General features: G+C 39.0%; 1 protein-coding gene across 5 annotated transcripts; it reads left to right on the top strand.

Annotated features, from left to right (window-relative positions):
* Positions 1-1140: 1140 nt before the first annotated feature.
* stx3b (syntaxin 3b) lies at positions 1141-17995 on the top strand. Of its 5 annotated transcripts, XR_008828472.1 has the most exons (12): positions 1144-1536; positions 8303-8377; positions 8513-8612; positions 8930-9004; positions 9169-9239; positions 9433-9541; positions 9639-9712; positions 11241-11375; positions 12189-12299; positions 14075-14194; positions 14556-17233; positions 17333-17995. XR_008828472.1 is itself a non-coding variant. In XM_056383158.1 (11 exons), exons 1-10 carry the CDS (start codon positions 1507-1509, stop codon positions 14162-14164), a joined length of 870 nt encoding a protein of 289 aa, XP_056239133.1. In that variant the 5' UTR covers positions 1144-1506; the 3' UTR covers positions 14165-14194; positions 14556-17995. The 5 variants fall into 5 exon arrangements, 2 of the variants coding, with proteins under 2 accessions (XP_056239134.1, XP_056239133.1); XR_008828474.1 differs by lacking the exon at positions 12189-12299 and having other exon boundaries at positions 1143-1536; XM_056383158.1 differs by having other exon boundaries at positions 14556-17995.
* The last annotated feature ends 101 nt before the right edge of the window (positions 17996-18096 follow it).

The raw sequence follows: 18096 nt of genomic DNA, 5'->3' as shown, positions 1-18096 counted from the left end.
ATTTTATCTGTGCTCACATAGTGCCTATTATCACAAAGCAACTCACCCCAAAACCTTGTGCTCAGATTGTATTATTCCAGTAGAGGAATACTGGTTGGGTCCGTGGGCATACAACAAAGGAGGCATGTGCACTCGGCTGTGTAGCTCTGTAACTGATGGAAACTTGGAGAAGACAGGATACATACACAATACACAGTAGGCGGGCGGTGGGTGGGTAGACAATAGGGACTCTTAACTAGTTAATCCGGCCATGTAATCGGGCACAATGATGGTGCTTTAGTAGCTCAACAGATGAAAAGATTTCCAAAGCTATTTCCAAGCATAGTATGAGCCTATGTTGTAACCTGCTCAACAGAATATTGGCCACCAGGTGTCAGTCAAGTTCTTTCACTCAGAGCAAAGCGACCGTTTCCCTCAGGATTACGTAATAGTTTTACAATGTGACGTGGGCCTTCTTTACACACGATGGTTACTACGGAGCTGGGTTAGAATACAGCGTCATCATATTCCATACAATTAGACGTACATTATTTTAAACCAGTCAGACATGCTGTCAACTGCTTTACAAAGCAGACATAAACACCTTACCCTTATCTACCCTCATAGCATCATCAACAACTTTGCACAACTGCATGAAAACGTGGTTTCATGCATAATGCATCAAAATTAATTGTTGGTTATAATTTATATTAACAATTGGAATTTGAAAAGTAAATAGTAATTAAAGCTGTTGGATGTATGTAGTGAGGGTAAAAGTACAACATTTGTCTCTGAAGTGTAGTGGAGTTGAAGTATACGTCCGAAATATAAGTAACATAAAATGGAAATACACAAGTAATACGAATACCATACAATTGTGCTGAAGACCTCAGGGGTATCAGACAATGTACTAATATTACAATATAACAATGTAGGCCACATCATTAATTTTCATCTGCATTCCCTTGGAGGTTTAATACTACATACTGTCATCGCCGCCAGCAGGAAGGCAGCAAATCTAGTCGTCATTTAGGCAGTGAATTGGATAAAGAAGGTTATTTTTCCCACATCACCTGAATGTATCACTAGTGCAGGTGGCTCAGGGCGTGGCTTCATCCTTACCGGACGGGGTTTTGTCCGCGCATGCGTGAGACAGGAAAGTGCGTTTTAGAATGATTACTGGTGTCCAGCGGAGGGACAGATTATACGGCTCTACACAACTGTTGTTTTAATCCCCTGGGCGAGGAGATTTAGCAAAGAAAAAACAGTGGCTTTAAACCCAGCAGCCATATTGTATGGAAAAACGACGGAAAGATTCCTGTTTTCAGAAAAAGTCGGTTTCTTATACACTTTTGTCAAGACTTTTGGGGAGTTTAATTTTCTTTCTAACTGGCGGTGGGGTTGTGTTGGACAGCTAGCTTGCCAGCTGGCTGAGGAGTCCAGAGATTGTGACTAGTTTCTGAGCCATTTACACAATATTGTGGTTATCGCCTTGGTGTTAAAATTGTCAAATCAACCGTGTGAAAGATGAAGGACCGATTGGAGCAACTTAAAGCGGTAAGTGGTGTCCAGGAAATGTTAAGTTTGCTTACAGCGTTTTTTTCCCTCTGCAGTATTGTCTCTCTGTACACTTTGATGAACCTCTAAAAAACATTCCTTATAGAAATAAAGAGATGCGATTTTTAATTTTTTTTTTTAATTTTTTTTTTTTACTATAACCCCTTTTAGTTAAGCCTTTATGATAAATACTTGACAGATAACATATCAATTTGAAACAATGTTGTACAATGTGATGACATAACTCTTGTAAAACACTGCAGGTTGGTAGGTTGATGAAATGGGGATGTAAAAGTGGTTCAGTTATTTAGATATCATTTTCCATTTCTTTACATGTATGATCTGACAGCTGGGTGTCAGGGATGTAGACTTGTGTATATGCAAATATTTATTAATTTACTCAGCTTTAGTAGTGCAGCAGATGAATCATTCTGATTTTACCATTAAAGCTGAAATGATAAGTCGATTATTCGTTTAGCTGATTAACAGAAAATCAATCTTTAAGTTGTTTATCAAACGAAAATGTAATATGACATCTGTTTTCAGCTTCTCAAATGTGACCATGTGTTGCTTTCTTCCATTTTTTGTCAGTGGATATAATTATATATTGTTGGGTTTTGGCCTGGCTGGGAAAAAAATGTATGGGCATTTTAAACAGACTAAATGATTAAGCTTTGAAATTAAAAGATAAAAAGTTAATAGACTAATCAATAAAGAAAATATTAAGTAGTTGCAGTCCTAGTTGCCATCACTGCTAAAAAGTACATTAAACCATTGAAAATATAACAAATATGGTCAAACAAGAAGTTTAAAATGGATACAGGTTCTACAGTTGGGGTGGCTATGTCATCACAGTCAAATTATTATACTATGTACTAAACTGTACTAAACAGACTAATCATTTGCAACACAGAAGCATCCATTTTATTCATCTTTTCTCTATATAAATCTAAGTCAATGACAGTTTATACACTTGCTGCCCATTGGAGGTAGGGCCTTGATCCTATTGTAACCCAAGTCGGGATGTGTCGCTATAGCTACCTGAAACTGCTGGCCAAATATTTGCTATGTTTAAAGTTGCTGTAAGGCTACTGCGGTCCCCCCACACCCCAGGCATCTGTATCTCACACAGCTGGCTTCTTTTCATGGAAAAGAAGTGCAGATAGCGAATGAAATAGGCCACTCATGTGTTGGGAGGTTGAAAGTGTATTCGTTAAAACCTCTAAAGCTACTGTATGTTACAGTTCTTTTTTAATGGCTTCTTCCATCCTTACTACTTTTTACACTATGTACTTCTCAGTTTCTTTATCTTTTTACCTTATCCACACTCACCCGCCACCTTTACTTTCCTACTTGAGTTAACTTTCTAATGTTTAACTTTCTGGCTGTAATTTAGGCTGTATGTTGGTGTGTGTTTGTGGGGTGGAGGGGGTGAAGAGGGCATATGTTCATGTGAGCTCATGCCACTAGTGTGATCATGTCACCTGACATACTGTAGACCTGGAGTAGTTTGGGAAAGAGGAGCAACAGGAAACCAGGATAGTATCTTAAGCTGGAGCTCTGGTTTAATGTGACAGCTCATGCTGCATGCTGTTTAGCAAGCAGTTTGATTATAGTTGCCTGCTCAGACCTACTTCGACAAAAATAGATCATTAGTTGCTTGACAAATTTCAAATGACGCTCCAGCGATTAGTCCATTAATCAATTAGTTGATTGACGGAAAAATAATCAGCAACTATTTTGGTAATCAGTTATTTGCTTCAGTCATTTTCAAACAAAAGTAGTTCCAGCTTCTCTCATGTGAAGATTTGTTGCTCTTTTGTTGGGGTTTGGAGTACAGGTGGGACAAAAGAAAATATTCCAATGTGTCCCCTTTTTCACAATTATTTGGTATTTCGTAGACTGAAGTAGACTTAATGAAAATAATTGTTAGTTGCAGCTAGATTAAAGATCAATGTCAATGTGACAGCAGTTTTCTGTTATTCAGCCTTTCTGTTTCATTTCCCTCATAGTATTTTGAAATGTGTTTTCAGTCAAAGCCATATCCTCTTTAGTTAAGTGTGTACAGTTTTTCCCTTCATGTACTACAGGCCTAGTGGGCAAACAGTGTTACTTTTCTCCAGCACATGGCTCAGATATCAGCGCAGTGAATGGGGGAAATTGTAACAGCAGGAATGTGGCTTCTTCTGTGGCACATGGAGATTTTAAATCCCTTGTCAGATTTCACCATTGCATTAACTCAAGTCCTGATAGAGTATTTTGGCTTCTGTCACCGTGCTGCTGTAAATCTGACCCCAGCTCCCTGTCCTGCTGCCGTGATAGTTAATGGCTCACGTTCCAAATCACCCAGTGGAAAATCTAATGCACAGGGCTGCTACTAAAAATTCTTTTCAGTATTAAATAATTTGCTGAATATTTTTCTTGATTTAATTGGTTGGTGATTAAGAGGTAAAACGACTCTGGAGATATTCAGTTTACTGACATAATGTTTAAATTGGGAAAAGTTTGGAATTTTTGCCTGAAGAATGACTGATCACTAAAATAGTTTCTGAATACTTTTCTTTTGATTGGTTTATAGATTAATCCACAAACTTGGAGCTCGGCAAGCGCACACATTGCTTTTGCCTTTATCCAACTACCTTGTCAGCTCAATTTGGTCTTTGCTCACCCTCATTTTTCTCAGCCTATCTTCTCAACCTAGAAGTGCTGTTGGTGTTTGGCTGAAAGTGTTATACCCGGTACTGTTACATCGTTTATGATCCTCAGAGACAAAGTCCTGCCGGTTTGTCACCTCCCAGTTTCTTTGAGATGACGGAGTCACAAGAAAGATAAGTGAGCGAGAGGGTTGGACATTCAGCTTTTGTGTACATAGTTTTGTGCATGAAAATGAGTCATAGAGGTTACTTCAGGTTTTTTTCACTGAATCTTAGACTTATCGTTTGTGTGTGTATGTGTGCTCAAGTACAATTTACCATGGGGATGTAGAGGCCGATCGGACAAGCTCAGTCTTTGTACTTGCTCATGTATGTGTCTTTTTAGTGCTTTGTTTTTTCTGTCCATGGGTTTGATCACTCTTTAGTGGGTTTCACATTTGATCTGACTTTCCAGAAAGACCAGTACAAAACATTCTTGTGATTGGAGCTCCAATGAAATTGTGTGTTAAGAAAACCTATCAGTTTGATTAGCAGTTGTATTTGTGAGGCAGAGGACCTGCTGCAGTGTAACACCTCTGTTTAGTCATTGCCTAGTTGAGTGGAATTATGCAACATGACATATTGTGCACATTTGCATGCAGAATAAGCGTAATTAAAATGAACTAGCCTGCGTCCAGGGTGACATTTCCATTATTCATGTGCGGCATGTGTGCTAGTTTCTAATTTTAGTGTCAAGTTCACCAAATGTTATCCGGTTTGTTTTTTAATGTTTTGATGATTGCACAATCTTCATGTAGCTAAGAGATTATAGCATTTTTGGTCCAACAAAAAGAGAAAATCTAATTTGCTGCTGCATGGTTCACTCAGTCAACATTTTGGCAGAGTTGAACAAAGTGGCATTAAATCTACTTTGTTCACAATTTATATATTTATTTTTCAAAAAAGATGATGAGATGTGTGTGTGTCTTACTTTCCCCTCAGCATTAGACAATATTGAACAAAATGCTGTGAAATACTGGTTAATGTTAATCTAGTTTTACAGTTTACAAACATGGCATGTGTCACACTGCACTCTCGACTACAACTAGTCATGACACACCACTGCCAACTCCCATGCAGTGATCAGAAGCAGTATGAGGTTAATGTATTATGAATAACTTTATGATTCAAGATAATAATGCAATTTGTTGTTGGGTTTTCTAACAGTAATGCATGTCTCCAAGGTCAGTCATAAGTGAATGAGTTTAACAACAGTATCAGACAGTTTTTGCATGAAAGCAAGTGTGTGTGTGGCATTTGTTGCACACATCAGTCCTTTTCCCCTTATTTCTGCTGAACGAGAGACACTGGAAGGAAGTGAGTGTGTGTTCTTATCTCTCTACTGCAGAAACGCTGTGTGAGAGAGCATAATGTGTGAGCCAGAGCGGTGTGTTTGATGAATAACTCAGTGAGAGATTCAAAAACAGGCGGTGTGTCAGTGTGTGTGTGTGTACGTGTCCAGGGAACTCTGTGTTCACAAGTTTTGTTAGTTACAGCAGGCTGAACCAAATAGTCTAGACTCCATTTGCAAGTCAAATTTTAGATGAGGGGTAGAAGGTTAAAGACAGCCTACAACCCATTTGAACAGCTGCAGTAAATGTTACTACCCAGGGCAGTAAAGACAGTCTATTATCAAATATGACTAAGAGTCATCAATAATCAAAGGTGACCACCGCACACTGAGAAGACTTCAACGTGACAGGCAAATCATCATATTTGAGAGGGAGGTCGCTTGAAAAATGACAAAATTAATCAATTTAGAGCTGCAACGATTGGTCAGTTAATTCATTAGTTGATTTTCACACAAAAAAATAATTGGGCACTATTTTGATAATGGATTAATTGATTTTTCAAGCCCAATGCCAAAAGATTCTCCAAATGTGACTATTCTCTGTTTTGTTTATAAAGGGAGAAAGACATTAAAAAGACATTACTGTGGCCTCTGAGAAAGTATGTTTGCCATTTTTTCACTATTGTTTAACATTTTAGAGACTAAACAATAAATTGAGAAAATAATCGTTAGTTGCAGCCCTAAATCAATTATCAAAATAGATGCCAGTTAATTATCTGTTAACAGCTTACTCAATAAATCAACAAATGATTGCAGCTCTAATTTCTGGTTCCTTTTAAAATGATTGTATTGTGTATTGTGCATTGTGTAGCCCAATAAGAAACCAAGGAACTGTGTGAATTAAAGAAAAATATTCTGTTTGCAGCATAAATCAAGTGTTGTACTGATATTGGCTGAGATTAGCAGTTTAGAGATTGAGGCTCAGTCAGGTGATATGACAACGCAGGGAAGTTGACAGGTGTGTTGGCTAACATTCTCCATGCTTTGGCTTTGATCCAGGTGAATATAGCAAAAGACACCTGACTTTCTCCAGGAAAGTCAGGTGCCCAGACTTCAGACTCTGTAACTCATTACACAACAAACACGAACTGCTATGTGTTAAGATTATAGTGTAAACATATCTGACTTTAAATGGAGAAGTAATTAAAAGAGAGGGAACAAATTGAGCATGTCTGCCCCTCTCACTCATTGTCAGTATTTTTTTCTGCCTAACACTGTCACAGCATTGGCCCTATGATGTCTGTTTACACTGCACCTGAGCTGTGGTTTCTTAGAGTCAGTTGAAAACAGGTTGAGTTCCTGGAGTCTGGCCCGAGTCATTCACCGTGTAAATATTCACCAGCAGTGCTGAGCTCTTTGTGGCCAACTGAGCTGCACTGCCCTGTGTTTACTGACTGTCTCTTGTGGCATGTTTATGACATCAGCAACGTTAAGTTTTTCTGATAAATTTATTGGGTGTAGGCTGATTATAGGCAGACCAATATTTCTGGTGGTGGATGTATCATGCTGAGCTACTAACCAGGAAGCAATTTCATTAGTATGGCCTTCAGCAGTGGCTCGTGGTTTAACGTCAGCGGGTTTTCCACCCTGATAACAAATAAAAACGCTTCTGCGTCAGCTGTGGCCGGAGGTTTTATGTTTTCTGGTTGATCGTCTGTCTGTCCATCCCATGTGAATGTGAATGTGATATCTGAGGAACAACTAGAGGGAATTTCATCAAATTTGGCACAAAGTGTCACTCAGACTCAAGGATGATTTGACCTTGGTGCTCACTGTCAATCAAAAAGGGACTCAGCCTCAGACAGATCATCCAATCATCATGCAGAAGCCGAGCGTCCGGGCCAGCCCACTGCCCCATATACCCCCAGAGACGCTGAGCGTCCGATGGGCGGGACAAAGCCCAGCATTTATCCAATGACCGTCTAGTTTCGCTGCAGTGGAACAACCCACTCTATGCTTCCCCATTGAAGTCAGTAGACGCTCGGCGTCTACACTGTGTAAAGCACTGTGGCGCTGCGGGGATGAATGAGAAGGAAGTCGTGTCGGTTACCTGTGATAAGTAGCTGATTCTGAACAAAAGATGAACGTGTTCTAGCGCATATTTAGTCAATGAAATGTACACACAACAGCACATATTTGACCACTTATTTTGTTGACATTTTAGGGGAAGCTGAGCTTCCCTTGCAGTCTTAGAGCAATCGCCACTGGGTTTACCAACCAGTGTGTCCATAGCACAGGGTGTTGATAACTGTGCTTTTGAAAGTTGGTATTGAATGGTTGGTCAGATTCTTGGTTTTGTTCACTTATATTCATTCTTTGATTCTATAATTGCCTGGTTTCACCTAGTTGTGCTCATTTTTACTGCATTTTATATAAATGGAACAGGATTTCTCTATAATTGTCACCAACATAGAGTGAATTTATTATTTATTATTACATATTAAACATATACAGAGGATTTAAAAAAAAAAAAAAAAAAAAGTAAAATAAAATGGAAGATTTATAAATAATGGCCATAAACTGCAGTGAAGCCACACATAGCTGGTTTCTGTTTTTACCCTGGTAAACACAATGAACATCTGAATGAACCTTTAATCCCGAGGCGTTGATGACATGATTGTGATTGTGACTGTGAGCATCTAATACCCTAAACACGCTCTCTCTGGCCAGCTGGACCTACTGCTATTAGTCTGATACACTCTTTACCTTTTTATTTTGTTAGACTTGCGATCAAGATGACGATGAGGTGGAAATTGCTGTGGACAATGCAGCCTTCATGGACGAGTTCTTCTCTCAGGTGAGTGTTACTGTCACTGCATTAATATGAGGGTGGCAGTACTTCTTTTGCTTGAAGTCGGCATGTTGGGGTTTTTTTTCTTTGAGATTTTTTCATACATTGTGTAATTTCATATCTTTCATATGTGTGTTTCAGATTGAGGACATCAGAAACAGTATTGATAAAATTGATGAGAATGTGGCTGAAGTCAAAAAGCTTTACTCGGTCATCCTGTCTGCTCCCACTTCAGAACAGAGTAAGAGACAGCTTTCCTTTCTGTACCTGTGCTTTTTTCTCTCTTCTGGAAATATATTCAGACCCTATTCACATAGGGTCATATTAAGGAATTTTTTCTTACCTAACCTCAATCCTTTCTCCTTTACAAGATGCAATTGCTTGCAATTTTGTGATCCAAATTGAATTAATTCAGACTTTTGATGAGAAGAACAAAATTATTCCTGAATCCAAAATGTTAGAGAATCATGTTATAGCATTTTGAAAGACAATAAGTAGATTTTCGTTTGTATTTTTAAAATTCTTAGCTGTTTTATTGCCACGTCTCTTCCTTCCCAGAAACACAGGATGACTTGGAGGCAATCACCAATGAAATAAAGAAGATGGCCAACAATGCAAGAAACAAACTCAAGAGTGAGTCGGCCCCCCACTACCACACACATCAGCTTGTCCGTCAGAGTAGCGGGGATGTTTAATAGATTTAATGTGACATGCTACTGAAGAATTAAATGACACAATGATGTGATGGTAATGATTTCAAGCTGAATCATGCATCATTATGTTGGTTTGATTCCCAGCCATCGAGAGGAATCTGGAGTCTGAGGAGCAGGAGAGGGTGTCAGCTGACATGCGGATACGCAAATCACAGGTAAATGATCTGTGCATCTTAAATTTCAGGTGGCCTTTGGATGAAGGAGGTTTTGTAGGAAACTTTTCTTATGCTGAATGTAAACATTTTTCAAATTCTGTTCGTCCAGTGTTTAATCTTTAACTTTCAACCAGCGAGGACAGGGCAAAACATTACTGCTGTGGTAGTTATATTTTTTCCTGTCGTCTCCTAGTATGCAGTGCTGTCTAGGAAGTTCGTGGAGGTCATGACAAAGTATAATGAAGCTCAGGTGGACTTCAGGGAGAGGAGTAAAGGACGTATTCAGAGACAGCTAGAGATCAGTGAGTGACACCCATATACACAGCTATAAAGTCATGTGATGGTCCTACAGTTTTCAGTGTTATTTCATCTTTTCTTTTCTTTACTTTACTTTTCCAGCCGGAAAAGCAACAACAGATGAAGAACTGGAGGAAATGTTGGAGAGTGGCAATGCTGCTGTGTTCACTGCAGGGGTAAGTGTGTGTGTGTGTGTGTGTTTCTGCTATTTTTAACAGTACCTTAACATTCACTTTGACTTGACACTGCTCATGATGTGGCAGAACTGAGAAAAAGTAAAACTCAGAATGCCTAATATCAACAGGTTAAAGATTAGACGTGCTTGACCCTGTCGAGCTCAAAGTCAGTTTGCTTTCTTGTGGCTTCTTGAGTCCTCCAACCTTCATTGTACTTAAATAACAGCCAAATGTTGATTCTTAAAAAATCAAATGCAAAGACAAAGGAAGATCCTAGAAGTTAACTTCTCAGGCAAGGATGCATAGCGTTTTGAACTGACCAACGAGAACAAATAAGATGCTCAAACACGGGTTGCAAGAAGGACACATCATGACAGAGAGCATTGTATTGTATTGCTTTGAGCTCCGTGACGCAGCTGGTAAAATTAATGTAGAGTGCATTTCAACTCGTGAGAAAGCTTCAATGTGTGCACATTGCTCAGAAGATTGTTTCCAGTACAGCTTGGGAGAAATTTCATGCACAAGGACACATAACTAAACTTGACATTCTCAGATTTGATAACAACTAAATGCCTTATAAACCAGACCTGAGCACACCTGACCATAAATGTAAATACAAAGGGTAACTTGTCCTAACAGAAGAAGTTGTGGACCAGCTGGGCACTGACCTGGTTTTAATAAAGACAGAATAAAAACATGTATACATGTCTGATTAGGAGAAAAAAAGCATTGAAATGGCCTCTGTCCTTCAGGCTGTCTTGTTTTTCCTACTGTAGAGCTGGATCTAAGATTTAAAGGTGCACTCCTTGAATATACTAAAGTGATCAACTGCGCTTTTTGAAACTCGCCTATATGTTTCAAATCATGAACAATGTTCGGCCTTTAGAGAAACCGGTTGCTGTAATAAAATCACGAAATGTATGTGAAAAATGAGTGAGATGTATAACAAGTATAACAAAGCTCAACAGCACCAAAATAAAAACTGCACACCACACATTGTAAGTCAACCATGACACAGGGGGAACAGTAGCACAATGATACAGCAATAATAAAAGAAAAGAAAGAAAAAGTTATATTGGTACCGGCTGCATTTTATGTTGGCAAAGTTCTTTGACAGCAGCTTTGTATTAAGACAATTAAGCACTGATGTATTTAAGAGGTTTTGACTATTATGTAAAAGGGTTTTATAGAAAAACATATTCATAATCTTCAAAGTAAGGAAGTATAATTTTGGCATCATTACCAAAGATTCAAACCATACCCAGCTATATGTGGTAGCATTTAAAAAGCTTTAAAAAACACAAAATGCATCAAAAACATTGTCATTGGAAGAATTTCTCTGTATCACTTAATGTGTTGCCCTCCTTTCAGTTCCTGCTAAGACCAGACAATGCCTACTTTTAACACTTATCTGTAATAAAGAAGGGCATTAGATGTGACCCTGACACTGAGATGTGAGCCGACGTTTGTGTGCGCATTTTTTCTGTCTTACAAAACTGTGGTAACAGTAAACCTCTCTTCTCTACAGATTGTGGACTCTGGGATCTCCAAACAAGCCCTGAGTGAGATTGAATCCAGACACAAAGACATTGTTCGTCTGGAAAGTAGCATCAAGGAGCTGCACGATATGTTTGTAGACATCGCCATGCTGGTGGAGAGCCAGGTACACTCCACTACTCCTTCCATCAGACCATCTCTTTGTCCACCCATTAGTCACTTTAGGAACCTCTCACCTACTTCATTCATTTATTCACTCTCTGCATTCATCCTGGACTCTTTTCCCTGGCTTTGTGTTTAATCTGGACTCTATTCATTCTTTTTCACCTTTCTGCGTCCGTCTCTGTTTCCTCTTTTCCAGCTCTATGCCTTTCTTATACCTCTCTTAACTTTCATCTGCCACTGCCTCCTCCTCTCATCTCATCACCCAACATTGATGGAATCAACATGAAAGTAGTAAGATGTAAGATGTACAAATAAAGCATCATAGTAAACACCAGAGCATATTTTACTCTAGAATCAGTACAAACACACATATTGTTGATCAGTCAGTCACTGTATGTGTATGTGTACATAAGTATAACCACATATTTCTTGCTGCTTGCACCATGCTTTCTGAGGGAAAGGCTTGTTTGAGGTAAGGGCCATTGCACTGTTTGTGTTGTGATTTTTATTTCCAGTTTTTATGTGGAAAAGGTTTGTTCAAAAGAAATGAAACATCATCATAAGTCTGAATGCGGTGCCCATGAAATTTACCATGGCACTAAAAACAAAACAAAACTCATGTAATCATTATTGAAGCTGTCTGAAGTCAGCTTCACTTGTGTAACAGTAAAGCTTTCGATAATATAATAATACTGGTCCAAAAATTAGTCAAGGAACTTCTAATATATATGAATCAGTGTATTACTGTATGTATTTAAACCTGTCTAGTGTTGTAATTTTCTACTTGTTTAAGCATTTGTTGTGTGTTTTTCAGGGTGACATTGTAAACAACATAGAGCAGAATGTATCTAAATCCATGGACCACATAATAGCAGCAAAGGAACAGACCAAAAAAGCTGTAAGGTATCAGACCAAAGCACGCAAGGTAATGTAATTCTGACAACTGCTGCCCCAGGCTGCTTATTTTCTAGACACACTAAGATGTTATTCGCTGTTTCCCACTTCAAACTACAGCGTGTGCAGAAAGATCACACTCCTTGCACATTGCCACTCACACGCAACTGTTTCATTCTATGTGCTTCGCTTTTGATTTCTTTTTCTCTGTCTCACTATTATTTCATTTACTTTCTTTTGTTACCTTTCGTCACCGCTGACACCACATCCCATGTTAGGGTGGAATGATTGACAGGATTGAGAGCAACATGGACCAATCAGTGGGCTTTGTGGAGAGGGCTGTAGCAGACACTAAGAAAGCTGCAAAGTTTCAGCAAGAGGCTCGCCGTGTGAGTGACTCTGGTCAAAAACAGCAGTCCGGTTTCCCAAAAGCAACAGAAAAAGTTTTTATTTAATTGCTTAAAATAGAAAGGCCCTGACATCGATGGTAGTCAAATTGAAATACAGGCAATACTAAGAAGAGAGGAATGTGAAAAATAAAATAGACTAAATTGGACACCACAGGACAAAGATTGAGTCGGATTACAATATGATTAAGTCATAGAATTTACCCTGAGCTAATATTAACATGTACCTGGAACAGTAGAGATGCCCTCTGCCTTCCTCTGGTTATTGCTGAAACGGTGCTAACCTAGACTGTTCCGAGATGTTGTTTAGGACAACAGCGGTTCAGAAGGAGAATGGCACTACATGAAAAAATGCTGACCCCTAATTCATTTCAATGGGACCTGTGTGATTGCCACAGTGCAGTGTGACGTAACTTGATAAAATGCAGTGTCGGCAAATCAAGTTCATGCAAGGACACATTCCTGGTTGATTCTTTGTAACATAAATGGCATATTTACACCGTCTACCTTGAGAATATCACAATGGAACATAAAACAATTTCTGTTCAAGTGTTACAGAGTTTTGCTACTGCACAGTTTTTATCAGCCTTCAGACTCATGGATCTGTTAGTTAAACTGTATATGGCATTTCATTGTCTCAGCAATACTTACAACAACACGCTCCAGACTGTCTTAGTTCTAAAAGCCCAGTTAGTATATGAAAGATGAACACAACATTAATTCAAGAAAGCTTTTGGGAAACCTGCCTGACAACATGAAGACCATCCCCACCATCAAGACCCTTATTTTCACCTTGTTACCTTTGACAATCCCCAACTCTCCTGTCTGCTCTGTTCCTCCACCCTGTGGCTCGCTGTGCTTTGAAAACCACTGTGACGTGCCCAGCACCAAAAACCAGAATCAAGACCCCCCCCGACTCTCCCCACCTTGTGACCTACTTAAACAACCACACACAAACACAGGAACGCACACATCCACATACAAGTTTCACACTTCACTCTTTTCTCATTCAGTTCTTTCTCTTCAGCTTTAACCTTAACTCTCTCTTTGTTTACAGTGTGCCCATAACTGCTGCATTATTCTTATAGTTCTTTGGATATATTTGAAGACACTGTTTGCCTCTGGCTGTTTCAGCAAGTGTGAAAATAACTTTTGTACTGACACGTTAACATAATGTCAACATTATTGTGCCAAAAGAAAACTGGTTTATCAGACTTAAGCAAGACTGATGCAGAGGGTTTAGGTGGTTACTAAGCTGCAAAGAGAATTCATGATATTGGATAAGGCCATTGTTTTCATACACTGTACATATTCCCTAATATATAAAGAATATACTTATTTTTGTTTCCCACTGAGAATGATCCTGATGGTGCTGTATGTACTTGGTTGTTTCCAACAGAAAATGGTGATATTAGTGGTGGTTGTGGTGGTCTTGCTGGCCTTACTAGCTCTCATTATCGGGTTGTCAGTGGGACTGAAGCAAAGCTGATGATCTATCTGAGTAAGAGGAGAGCTAAGGGTGAGTAACTCTGTAGCAAATAACCATCGTAGTGCCACAACGGGTGTGGGTATGATGCATGCCTTTGGACAAAGGGTTTACATGTTCTTTACCTCAGGCTCTGTTTACATGTGTGTGTGTGTTTATTTTTCTGTCCAGAGGGCTTACTTGAGGTGTGTTTGTGTGTATTTAAAGTTCTCTTGGGTGTGTGTTTTTTCATGTTATTCTACAGCACTTGCCTCTGGTTACTGCTTCACAAAAACAGCAGTGCTAGTGGTGAGTTAGTCGCTCACAGTGTGGGCTAGTGTTTGGTCTGTGGGCTCATTTCAATTCCCATGCACCGCATCATTAACACTGCTCTCCCCTTTGTGTTTCTCTGTAGAAGATGATAATTATTGGTGCAGCCTGTGCTGTGGCTGTTTTCATCCTCCTCATCGTCATCCTCACACTGTAGCAGGAACTCTGAGCTGCTATCATCATCGGTTTATTCGTCATCCACTCCTTCCTACCCTCCATCAGCTGGCCCACCAAAGAAAAGATTGATACCGGTCCCTTCAGATGGATATAATAATATTTCTCCCACAGATGTACAAGTCATCAACTTTAAACTGTACCAAGAGTCTTTTTAACTAGTAGAGGAAGGCTTGGTGTTACATTTGAGGGCTGGAAACAAAGGGGACCTACAAGATTTGTGAGCCTTAAAACACTGTTTGTGACTTTTGAATTGCTTTTACCAATGCCATCTGAAGCATCCTTCCTGGTTTGTGAGGGGTTGTTTGACTCCCTCAGGCAGCTTGGACAGTTTGAGGATGCTCTGCTGTAAGTGAGGAAATGAGACAAAGCTGACATGAAGTACAATAACTGTTGTATCTGCGGAGGCGAAAAGGGAATTGAAAAATAACTGATCATAATTTCACTTGTGTTACTTAACATTTCCTTGTTCAACATTCAGTGCCAAAGAATCAGCCTGAAAGTGTTTATTTTACTGTCGAGCAAGTCAAACTGTTCTGAAGCCTTATAGAAGCACATCACCTCCCTTACCTTTATTTCTTGCCTTTATGAGCCTTGACACATTTTGTGATTGCAAAGCTAGCTACTGTATGTTCACTGTAATGGGATTTTCTTGGTTTGAAGGAGTTTCAGCACTTTCACATTTAAAAAAAAAAACTAAAAAGTCTAATTTCTGTAATCAGCTCAGATGATCAGGTGAATAACAGAATTATTATACTTTGTGTTATCAGTATCTAACCCTGAATATGACTCAGCTGTGTAACTTGAAGAGGGTCGGTGTGCCCACTTGAGGTTCTTCAGTTTAGAGAGCACAGTGGTTCTGATTTTAAATGTGTGAAGGATGGTGCTCATCAAAACACATTTCATGGACAGGCAGAGCTCAGATAAGCAAACAAGCAAAAAAAAAACAACTAAAGCCTCAGGGATGAACACGCATTCCTTGCTTGAAGATTTATCTGAACACTGCAACACTATTACATATATAGACACGATCATCATTCCTGTCAAAATGCTGTCAACACACAGCGTTTAGAGCCACATGATATAAAGAGAGGCTGGTAATAACACTAGTGACTTAGCGTGTTTCCCAAAAGAGTCAGAATATTTTTGTATTTATGATACCTTTTGATGAAGTGTTGTTAATAAAGTCACACATACAGGATATGGTCTCAGTGGCGGGTGGCTCTCTAAACAGAGGCATTTCCTGCCATATATTGGCTCTCATAATATTTCTACTGTGAACACACAACTCAGTTGCCAATTTATTAGGTACAGCTATCTGAAACTAATACAGCCCTGTAATAAATCCCATGTTTATGAAGGTGGTAATCTCCAGGTTTTTTTTGGTAAAAGAGCTTTAGAGATATGTTGGTTAAACTTAATGGACATTTTGGAGGCTGTAGTTTTCTAGAATGGATAACTTTTAACTGGCAACTAAGTTTAATTCTTGTTGGTAGAAAGAATGTGTCAAACCTACAATTTATTGAACCAAAGTGCACATACTGTCACCCTGTGGCTGTAATAGGGTCATTAAGGCGGGTGATTCTAGCTTTATTTACAAGGACTGTATTAGAGATAATATTTACACCAGTCATCTGAGAGAAGAGGAAAGACGATGAATATTAATCAGTGGCTATTGACAACATTTGGGGGTTTGTAGTGCAACAACATACTTTGTAAAATGTCCAGTGCATAATGAGAGACACTATTGTCTTTGTTTCTGTTCGACCAGAGCCTGAATGGTGCATTTAATTCTGGTTGTGCTGGAAGCACTTGAAAGTGAGAGGCCCCCAGCTTGATCACTAGACCAATTCAATCTGCTCCTTTGGCTTCTGTCCACTAATGTTCAATCCTGATGCTTCTATTCAAGCCTTGTTCTTCTGCAATAAGAGAGGGAGGAGAAAACTGAAACTGTTGTAAACTTTTAACTTAAGTGCCAATGATTTTAATGGAGATTAAAGATTTTATGTTTTTTAAAGGCTGGTTTAAGAGTGCTTTATTGCAGTCCCGTGCTTGCCTGCCTTGTTTCCCTTTGTGCCTGACATAAGGTAAATATGTAACTGAATTTTTAACCTTTTTTGTGAGTGTATGTTATGGAGGATCTTTGTAAAAAATGTTTTTATTGGATGCTGTTGTCAGCACATTGCTGATACAGCATGTTAACCAGTGTGTTGCAAAGTACAGATTTTTAAAGGCTGGTGCACAAGTGTAAAGGAAGGGGTAAGTTTTTCTTTTGACCTTTCCTCTCTCCACACATACATACACACACACACACACACACCCTAACCTCTCTGATCCTCTGTTCTCCTTTTGCGCTGTTATTTCCTCAAACTGGTGTGTTTGTGAAAGTGAATAGTAATTGTATTGTTTTTGGCAGTTTTCTGTTGAGACTCATGAATCAAAGCCCAATTCCTGTGATTGTTGTTGTCTTACTGTTTGTTCTGGATGAAATCCACAGAAAAAGATGATGATTACATTGTGCTGTGCCATCATTGGGATCGTTGGGTTCTCTTATCTCTACAGCTTCTTCTCATAAAAGGTTTTACACAGGTAAAACAACTGCATCAGTCTTCAACATCATGAATTCGCTACTTGCGCAGTAAATGTTGAAATAACGTCCTCTTTTTTGTCTTTGTGTTGTATTTCTAGGCAAGCGACTTTCTCCAAGTAAAAGAAAATTTCCTGAGCTGTCCCACTATTTTTCCCATGACCATTATTTGAATGAGTTTTAAAAACTAATAAACTATATTAAAAAAATTTACCATATCTGCCCTGTGCACTTACCCTGCTGTTAATCATTTGAATTTAAATTATTTTCTTGCTGTATGAAGTGTTTGAAAACGTGTTATAAATGTGTAGATTTTTTTCAGTCTACCTGTTCACAGTGAAGTGGCTCAACAATGACTTTTAATCATTTTGGACCACTCTATAGTCTACTGCCTCCTGGTGGTACATAGAGGGGACAATCATATGTAGAGTAATTTTAAGTATCAGGAAACTATTTATAAGGATTAATTTAAACTTAGTAAATATGCATGAAGTTGTTTTTTGTGCTGTCTAGTCCCCAAAAGTCCATTTGTGCACATGCAAATAATTATGACCTGGTCATTAATAAGTAGTATTTTCTGACTTCTTTGTTGTCATAATTTTAATAAATTGTGTGTGATTTTGTTGTGTCTGATCTGTATGCGTCCGTTTTGCTGAAATGCTTGTGATGAAGGTCTTTGCTGTAACAGCGGTTGTTACTGCTCACTGGCTGTGTGTCAACCCAGTAAAGCCTGTTATGTAATAAAAGATTTTCTGTGCGTTGTACCAAGTGTTGGTTATTGCTTTGTCTCTTGTGCTGGAGGTTTATACATGGCTCAGCTGATCGCCTGTTTGCACGGAGGGACCCATTCTGACTGGCCAAACGC

Source organism: Seriola aureovittata, chromosome 8, assembly GCF_021018895.1.
Source record: "Seriola aureovittata isolate HTS-2021-v1 ecotype China chromosome 8, ASM2101889v1, whole genome shotgun sequence".
Taxonomy (NCBI): domain Eukaryota; kingdom Metazoa; phylum Chordata; class Actinopteri; order Carangiformes; family Carangidae; genus Seriola; species Seriola aureovittata.
Note: the sequence above shows the minus strand (reverse complement) of the source record. Positions and strands in the feature narration are given on the sequence as shown.